The following is a 10,562-nucleotide window of genomic DNA, read 5'->3' on the forward strand; positions in this document are numbered from 1 at the left end:
ACCTTTGAAAATCAAGAGTCTCATGAAATTTTATCGGTACATTTAGGTAAATTTTTGGAATTTTACTTTATCTCTTTTTGAAAAAATTGTTTATCTTTGATCTTTTTTTCTTGCTAGCGCAAAATATTAATAATTGGTTAGCAATAAGTAAATTCTTTTATTAAAAAAATCAAGATGACAATACAAGATAATATTTAACAAAAGAGAGTAAATCACTGATACTGTATTGTAATGAATCTTTTTTATACTATCCTATAGGTTTCACGGCTCCAATTATAGAAAATGATAGATATAATCTCTTGAATTCCCTTTTTACTAGTTTATAATTATATATAGATTGTTTGCATTACTTGCACTCCAATTTATTTCAAAATTGCGTTAAAAAAGTTGTCTAATTTATCTGAAATGAACGAAAATATTTGGAATAAAGCCGGAAATTCGCTTCTAAAAAATTGGTGCTTTGCGAAAGCATCGAGAAACGAGATAATCTTTTGTTATGATATTTAGATAATATTTAGAATATGTAGATCGATATGATTATAAAATTATTATACAATTTTAATTGGAGAATGCATATATTAAATAGATAGAAATTATTTTTATATCAACAGATGACGGTTGAGAAGTTATTTCTTCCGACTCTAAATAAAAGTACACGCACGCAGAGAATGTAGAACCGTACGGTGAAACCATCGTAGACACGCGCGATAAATACTGAACAGAAGGCTCGTGCTTTACGGGGGCGCGTGTCTCGCGATTTCTACGAATTTCTCTTGTGTCTTAATGCAAATACGTACTATAATAAGGAGGGACGACGGTCTCTCTTTGCGCGCGCTAATAATACAACCAGCCGATATATAACTGGCGTGCGAGCGAAGTGTTCCGCTCCGGCGTGCGACGGATTCGCACGGAGATCCGCCCACGTATCATTTCGTTCTAACTTAAAATCTCCGAGAGATCATTTCAGTATCCCGTCGGTTCTTTGTCTAATCGCACGCGCGAGCTTTAATACTTTTGAACGCGTGAACGAATTATCGAATTCGGACTGTTCGCAGAAAAAGATTATTTTCCGCATTAACGAAACGTTTTTAACACGCGATCTTGCCTGATACTCGGAATTATCGGACGACGTGTCGACGATTCTCTCGCGACGACTGTAGCAAACTTATATCAAGAATTATTCATTGATAAAGAAGAATTCTTGATTCTTTATCGAGCATCGTGACTTTACGAATATTGAGTGCCTCGCGCGACGAAGACGAAGTATTCGGAGTACAGCGAGAAATCCGGGTGATCGATCTCTGTAGTTATCGTCCTCTCCCGAGTGCGCCATTACGGAGAATCCTGGGGGGAACGCCCCTGCAACATCCAACGCAGGGGTACCGGCCATATACCTGAACGACGGCTACGTCGACAGGTAAAGATCGTTTTGTTAGAGCAAAGATGGGTCCCCACCTCGAGATTAATTCTTTTCACCGTCCTGCTACCTCCACGCAGATGCCTCGAGAGAGGGTTTTATCCTGCTTTATCACAGCAGCGTCAGCTGCTGCTGTAAATACCTCCAGTATTCAATCTATTGTCAATGATCGAAAAAAATCTGTTTTGGCGCTATAGTTACGGAAACAATTCTCTTTGTCGAAACAATGCCTAAAGATGTTTTACTTCTTTAGTTTTTAAAAAAAAATTTATTATATACACAGAACGAAACAAGGTTTTGCATGAAATTATGTTATGTTTAAACAGTAAAAAAATATTTTTTAATTAGACGGATATGCATTTTAATGTCTCCAAATGGCGATCGAATTAGGGGTCATTTGCAAAACACGTCTCCATGACGGGAAGTAATATTGACTCTGCAAATAATCTGAAATCAAAATTCTTTTCATTTTTATTAATTATATGAATGTCGCTATAGCATGAACTAAAATAATGTCAATTGTCTGAAATTTGTAAAAAATTTAATTTTTTTTTCCTAAAAATTTGTTACTTTTTTGTGAATACCAAATCGAATATTTGTTGTAAAATCATGATTGTACTTCGTGCCATGCGCAAAAGTATTAGGATCAAGAAGAAAAAAGAATTAAGTCGATATCTTAATCTATTTTTTAGTTACCAGTTCCGTCAGGTCGAAAAATGTGGCTTCGAGAAAAACGCGTTTAAAGTTTTGAAACAGACGATGCAACCGACGTGTTGTACGACAAAGTACGAGGTTTGAGCAGTTCTAACGGTTTTCTACCTGCTCCTAGTATATGAAGGTAACAGCAAGTCTTTTTCTGGACCAATAGGAACTGACATCTACCGGTTTTAAATTATGACTTGAATAGCATTTACAAGAGTTTACGTATTTGAGCTCATATAGCTCCATTAATATTGCGAATTTAAAAAAATCCTTTTACAAGGATATTTTACACACATGTAGGAATCAAAATAAGGAAAAAAAATTTTCGATTTTTTTACACCTGCAAAGGTGAAACCCCCCTTAATGAAAAATTACAAATTTGGATATTTTGCAAAATATTTTCTTATAACGGACTTAATTAATCTTGATATTCAGATTTTAATTGCTAATTTATCATGGAGAATATTTAAAGTTCAGTATATTCGATCGCTAATGAGTTTGATATTTATAATGGTCGCGGAATATACCCGTGCTATATGAAAATAGTGAGCACCGACGTGCGTTCGTGCCAGCGACGATACTTAAACGTTCTCTCGATGCGCGTGTTGGTTTCCAGCCCAAGATCAGACGCGCCGGCGTTATTTGAGCAGGCCGTCGCAATTTATTTGGCCGATCATTCTCGTTAATTATGCAGTTATGCGCCGCGCGGTCGGACGAGCCGCGAGTCTATCGTAAAGCGCCGAACGTTTCGCAGCCTTGAGAATCTTCAACGGCGACCAGGGCGAAATTCCGTGCTAGCTAGGTATCGCTGTAAAATGCATTGTAAACTACGTTTACGACGCAACGTGTCTTCGCACGATGCTCGCTATGAGCCTGCTAATGTTCTGCGAATTGCTCGCTCGCTTACTTTTATATATATATATATATATATATATGTATATAAACATCTACGTGCGAATGCGAAGTGGAATATATAATATATAAGACGATCGTGTATCGCGAAACTTCTTTCGTAATTAAGATCAGTCGTGATAATTGGCCAACTGTGGAATAAATGTGAGACCTTGCGATAATTCTTGATGATAAAATTGACAACTATTACAAGACCGTCAGATAATAAATATTATTATAGATGTCATTATAAAATCATTAGAAAGCTATAAATTATCAGTCATGTAGTGATCGTTTTTCTTTTGTCATAAGTTCGACATTCTTGATTTATCGCAAGCGACTCCTTTTTTTCAAAATATTGGAAAAATAGAAAATTTTCATATACATGATCGTCAGCTATAGTTAGATATGTGATGATCAAGTCATTGTGACATGTATCATTTTTCAATGTATAAAAAAAAATGAATTAATTCAGCATGTATGAGATAAAATGTGCTATCAGTGTACATTAACGTTATATAGATAGCAATGATTTACACATAGAATATTTAAATCATTTTGCAACGTAATCTAGTACTGCCAAAAGAATGATAGTAATCTATTTTTTTTATTTTTTTAATGTTAGACGTCTGCGTGTCAACAATAGTTAACAAAAATTGAATAATATTAAATTGGATAATATTAAAAATTCTTGAGGGGTCTTTGACGATAAATCTTAGTGCATAATATTTAATACTGCACAATACTATTAAAATCTATATTGATGTTTGTTTTTAATTATCTAACGGGAGTATCAATAATATTATTAATAATTATACAATAATATTAATCGTCTAGGGGGGCCGCTTTATTAATATTGTCTATTTAGTATCTCTACTTTGCTCTTGATAAAACATCAGTGATTGAATCCGTGAAATTATACATTATGAAAAATGTTCTCATGTCCTTTAACATTTCTGCTAAAAGAAATTGTATGAACATCGTAAGCTTATTTTTCATCAATTCTGTGACATCTTCTATACCTTACTTGATAATTTAATCTGTATGCAAATTACGCCAGTCTATCGAATGAATTAATAACCAGAAGACCAATTTGATCGATTTTACAATGAATATTAAGAGAATGTTGAGTGAGATTGACTTGGCCCAATTTGTTAATAAGCTCGTGCGCGTAATTGAACCGCGTCACGGTAATCCGGTCGTGAAAGTATCGTGATTCTCGATAACATAATTAGAGAGAGGCATCAAATATCGATCTGCCGATTTTGATGGTAACAGATTTTAATTTTTGATTTCCTAGCGCGGATTTGCTCATTTATCATTGTCGCTTTCATCGTAGTTATCATTGATAAGATACATTTATGATTTATTCATTTTAATCTGAAAATAATATAGATATGATAATTCCATTGTTCATAGCAGAGAAAGACTGACCTATTTAAATTGAATCGTGATAAAATAATAAGCTTATCTGTAAAATGAAAATTTATATAACGTGCGAACATCAGAAAAATATTACTGTATAATGTCAAGATATCAGATAAAAATTGATGTTATTTAAATAATGAATTATTTTTTTCACTTTTAATACCTGTTAATTCTTTGATTAACATTTTATCTGTTTAATTTGTATTTTTTATATTACCTATTTTATTTATACCCAAATGTACTTTTGCATACAAGTGTAACGAAAATTATATTATTTAATATTCGAATGATGTAAAAATTGTACACTGATAAAACGATTTTGCTAAAGTATCTAAAAATTTAGCAATTGACATATAGTGCTAAAAATAATTTGATTTGGATCATTACAATAATTATATAGGGCCCTTAAATTGGTTGCTAAAATAAATATAAAAATATTTTACAGTATTGTTATCAACGTTTAAACGTTTTACACAATTATTTTGATGATCAATCTAAGAAAATTTATTTTCAGATTTGTATCTAGCTAAAATTGTAAATATTTCAGCAAAACTATAAGTGGTTTACTAAAACATATATGTATATTCTTTCCGAATATGTATGTTTTATTAATGGAAATTATATCTTGTATAATAGGAGAGAGTTGCCGAATGCGCACTGATCGCCTAAATCGTACCTCATCAATATTTTATATTATTAATTAATACAGACAATATTTAGCAACAATAATATAAAATATATGAGAAATTAGTAATATAGACAAAAATATAATAGCCTACATCTTGTTTTATGGACGTCAGTGGCGTTTTAAAAAATCAGGTACATCTGATATTAATTTTTAATCAACTTATGTAGTTGATAACAATGCGATCATCCAATTTTATTATAAATTTTATTATGCAAATTAATTTATTAAGCAAATTAATGTAATGTATGTATGATCGTGGAGACAATTATTCGCACGTTGTATAAATATTGCGACGTAAGAGCGATATAAATACATTGCGTATTTTCTTATATATTCAGTGGTAAAGTCTCAGCAGAGAAACTTTCTATTGTGGCGCACGATAGCGGAAGTTCGCGTATTCTAAATAGCATATGTATGTGCGTCGTCTGGTCAGTGGTCATTATCATATGAAAATGTGTGACGGTTTACTTACCATGAGAAAATGGCACCGCCGGCGTAATCGCGATGCATACGCACACATACGTGATTTAGACAAGCGATTGTCGTTGTGGAAGAAATTCTGTGCGTGCGTACATGCATGCGTGCGTACGTAGAAAGATGCCCGTCTCATTATACTAAGGCATCGAGAGAGCAATCGCGGTAATGATGAAGCGCGGCGTAAATATAATAAAGCGTTCGAGCAACGTTAATTTATGGGTAAAACATGTGAAATAACGTTTGCGGAAAGAACTGTGGCTGAGCGTGGTAGTGCGTCGACCTTTTGTGCATTATCTTCGTATGTGTGTATACAAGATTCGATTTGTAGATTAGATGTATTCTCATGGAGCGATTTTGCTTGGTCGATACACCGCGAAGCATTGTGAACGCATTTTTCCCCAGACAATCTCGGCATAAATATTTCAGATTGTATTTTAAGCAAATATCTAATTAAATTAAAGTAAGCTAATTGTGAAGATGATGTCGATTAATGTAACTGTTAGTGACACAGTTAAGTCAAAATGGCTTTAAGATATACAAAACTCTTTAAAATATCTGATTTTATTTTTAACACGTTCTTGTGATTATTTCGAAAGTAATATTTCTTCAACTAAGGTGGTCAAAGTTTACAAGCACGAATTATTTTCAATTGTAAAGTAATTGAAAATAAAAGATTATAACCAAATATATAACATTCTTCACTTATGTTTCAGTTAAACTCAAATGGATTTCCGAATGTTTCAATGAAATATTCGTCGAGAATGTTTCGTATCGGTCTCGAATCGGTCTCGTATCAGTCTCATAGTCGATCATGTAGTAGTTAATTAATTAATTTGATAGTCTACGAGAGTCTACCGAGTTGTTAATTGCGGTGTCCGCAAAACCAGTTGAGCGCATGACTAAAATAGTTAGTTTGTCTCGATATTGAAGATTAAAATCGACAACTGTCAAACTACGTTAAAAGTTCATTAATTCCTGTTATTCACGCGTATCGGTTTCTTGAACGTTCCTTAAATTTATTATTCAACATTTCTTATCGACTTAAACTAAGAGAAATGTACTATACTACGTTAAGACAAAAAAAGCACAATAATCTGTTACTTAAATACTTAAAGTATATAAAATCATTTAGAGATTTTTGTTATTATTTTTAAAATTTTTATTTATAATAAAGATAATAACAAATGAAGTAAATAAGTTATAAAAATGTGTTATTCAATAAAATAGAATGTTACAAACATAACTTTCATGTATATAGTTTGTTTAAAATATAAATATTAATATATATGTTATATATTTATGATACATCTTTATGAATTCTTTAAATCTCTCTCCTCTCACGTTAATCGAATGATAATACTGTCATTAAATCTAATTTTTTCTTAAATCGAAAACTTACAATACTTAAGTAGCAATATTTATTCTGGCTCATGTTCATAGTAGGCACATTAGAAAAATATTGCCAGCAGCGTGTCGAATATTTTAATCCCTATTTAAAAAATCGGCTAATTAACAAACTCGCTAACTATTCTTGTATATTAATTATCACATATATATTCAAATTGATATATTAATGAAGTTAATTATAAATGGGGATAATCAAGTCTATAGGAAAATAATTATTTCCCTAGACTTAAATATCAAGACATATTTTAAGGAGAAGGGAAAAAGTTGAGAGCAGAGAATATAATGGATGAGAAGGGTAGAAGAAAAGCGATAGAATAGGTAATGGATGTGAGAGGTGGATAAATTAAGAAAAGGCTGTAGAAGAGAGAAAGAAAATGATTGTGAGAGAATGAGTGAATGTGTGAGATAAGGTCCTTTCGTAAACCAAGTGTTTTAAGCAGTTCCTAGACGATCAATATTATTACACAATATTTGATATTGCACAATATTATTAATCATCTGGAGGCTATATTGAGCCTCTAAACTGTTTATTTTAAATTGTTTAAAGGAGGTATCAATACATGATATTGTATAAAATAATTATACAATAATATTGATCGTCTAGAGGTCGCTTTAGGCTGAACTTATAAATAAACATATTTTCTTAGACTTATTTTTTTTTCTCTCCCGCTCTCTCTCAATCTATATTCCTTGATTAATAAGTTTATTGAAACAAAAGCGAAAGATTTTCTATAAATGATGATAATTAATTTTCTAGACTTTCTCTCAATCTATATTTCTCAACTAATAATTTTATTGAAACGGAAACGGAATATCTTGCCCTCGATTAAAATAGAAATTCTATCTCGATAATTATTACTCGATCTATTAGAAGTTAATATCTTCTTGAAGTATTTAATTTATTTGGCGATTATAAAATATTATCCTTATATCGAGTATAATTTTATTTATGATTGAATTATCAGAATAGCTTATTGAAGTATTGCTGTTTGTTATTTTTACAGTCTGAGCGAATGTTACTTCGCGGGCAAGGGCGCAGCCCTCGTTTTACCGCCGAACGAAAGGGCTCGTCCCTCGAGGCGAGTCTCGGCGGCAGGATGCGATATTCAGCAACACTTACAATCTATGTTCTACCTGTTGAGGCCCGAGGAGACTTTGAAGATGGTAAGTACAAAGGGTTTTTGAAACAAGTACCTTTGTTTAAAGAAATTGCACAATTTTCGTAGTATAAATTTTATACTATAAAATTATCGTCTTGTACCGCAACTGCATTTGATTTGTCTTCTTAAAATAGTGCGTGGGGATTATATCGAATGTATCTCACAAATATATCTCACACGATCTTCCGTGTAGCATCGAAGATTACCGTATTGAGGCGAGCAGACGCGTTTGAATGCATCGCATAAAGCGCGTCTGTTACGCGGACACTAAAAATATTTCCGGTTCTGAGAATTGGCAATTGCAAATTGGCAACGGTTTCGATGTTTCGCGCAGCAGAACGGCGAAGTCACAGGGTTTTCACGTTCAAGCCGCTACCAACTCTTGTGCGATTTACGGCTCGAATTGCGGGATAATTTCGCGCGCGTGTTTCAATGTGTTTTCCTTGAGACGCGGACGAACCGCGTGTCTCCAATTATGCGCGTTCGCGAAATTGGCAGCTCTTGCTATCGTTTGCCTTCGTTGCCGCTCGCTCGATCTGAGCGCTAAGAATTACGGCTTTACCATTCCGCTCGGCCGCCGCTAAGACACCGTGGAACTCGTCAGAATCGTGTAAACAAGCAAGTATACTCGGGTACACTCTACCTGCCGTCGCGCAGTCTTGAACGAGGCAAGGAAGTTGGCAATCGCTATTATCTTGAAACGTGCTCCGACATAATACGTGATTTCACAAGCCAATCTTTGTATTTTATCTTTTAATATCGCGTCCCAATGCAGTTTGTACGTATAATCGAAATATTGACATGAAAAACAAATAAATTAATCGAAAAATGTTAATTGAATAGTAAATATTATTGATAAATGTAACGGAAATTTTTTAAACATTGTAACTTTTGTTTCCTACAAATATGAAAATTTTTTGTCTTTCACAACCTCTACTTAATTCCAACGTTTTGATTAAAGAAATTTTTTAATAACATATGTGTTTTTTTAAGATTTATGTGATAGATATAGAGAGTTTACGTGACTTATCAGCGTGAAAATGTAAATTATTTTGTATCTTAAAGGCTCGGTGATGTGAACATTGGCAATCAGAGGCCGCTGGATTCTTGAAACGACGCATATACTCTTACTTTTTATTAGTCGTGTTGTGAAGTAAACACATATGCTATGTAATTAATGCCCGTGGGGTTAATTAATGCACTCCACCTTTTCTTCGCGCGTCTGACAATTAGCAAGTCGCGGAACTTTATTTCCCTTAAGACACAGGGACTTTAATTTCCTTTGTGAGCAGCACGGAAGCAATTCTACCGTTATTCTTCTGTATACGAGGAAGTTCCGCGTGGCCTGTAATATTTCCGTCGGGTATCCTTAAGTAATATATCCACAACGGCTCTGAACAATGCGTTCTCACGTGAAGTGCGTTCAAGACGTTCGTACAGGCTTCCTCTGTTTAGCAAAAGTTTTCGAGATTCACATTAATATGAAATATTTCATAATATTTCATATTGAATATTAGAAAATTGCAACACACAAGAACTTTGTTTCCTAAGGATAAATTGATACCACAGATTGATCGATCAAAAAGTTTGTTAGAACTAAGATTGAAAATCTATGGCAGATATCAAATAATAGTATAAAACATAAAATAACAAAAATTAAGTAGTATAGAAGTTCTCTTGATTCTTTAAATTCTTTGAAATCTCTTTTTAAAGAGTGAAAATTGAGCTAGTTTTGAAAAAGAGTGACTTAATTTTCAATCTTTAAGAGTGAGATTTTATTCTTCAGAGTGAGATTCATTCTAAAAGTTTTAGAGAAAATGTTTGAAGTTTGTTTTATTGTATTGATCAGAACTGAAAGTGCGAACTGCTAGTTAAATACGTAACGAATGATTAATTATATCGTTCATTTATTCATCGTTTATTGTTGAAGCGAAATCTGAATCCAGATTTGAATCTAGATTCTTCAAGTACGACGATTTCTAAGCCCAAGCATATTGTATTTGATGGATAGTCCGCTGGTGGCGGAACACCCGATCCGATTTGCAGTCGTTGAATCGATAAGAGATAAGGCAAGTGGCTGTGATCTCGAAAGCTCGCACCGCGCTGTCTATCGTGCGATTGCGACCTGGAATTTTCCACGTGGGATCGCCTCGAGTCGACCGGTGCGACGATGTCGCGACTTGGGACTGCCGGTGAAGTGGGCTAAGTGCGACCCACATGCGCGGGTCGTTGTCGTCGTCATCATCACAGCGAAGGCGACGCATTTGAGGTCGCGGCCGATGAGTAACGAGCGCTTCCGGTCGGTGCGCGAATAAGGGAAAGGCGACTGCGGGTTTCGCCGTTGTGAATACAATCGAATCGATAATCGCAGGGAAGATACGGTCCATTTCTC

The 10,562-nt window shown here is 33.9% G+C and overlaps 1 protein-coding gene across 3 annotated transcripts in view; it reads left to right on the plus strand.

Moving 5' to 3' along the window:
- Positions 1-10,562, plus strand: part of ssh (Protein phosphatase Slingshot) — a 143,239-nt gene that overhangs the window by 63,757 nt on the left and 68,920 nt on the right. For all 3 annotated transcript variants that reach the window (XM_018454699.1, XM_018454698.1, XM_018454700.1), the window contains one exon: positions 8,015-8,174. In XM_018454699.1, coding sequence (XP_018310201.1) covers positions 8,015-8,174 — 160 coding nt within the window. The remainder of the gene's footprint in view (positions 1-8,014; positions 8,175-10,562) is intronic.

Source organism: Mycetomoellerius zeteki, unplaced genomic scaffold, assembly GCF_001594055.1.
Source record: "Mycetomoellerius zeteki isolate Tzet28-1 unplaced genomic scaffold, Tzet1.0 scaffold446, whole genome shotgun sequence".
Taxonomy (NCBI): domain Eukaryota; kingdom Metazoa; phylum Arthropoda; class Insecta; order Hymenoptera; family Formicidae; genus Mycetomoellerius; species Mycetomoellerius zeteki.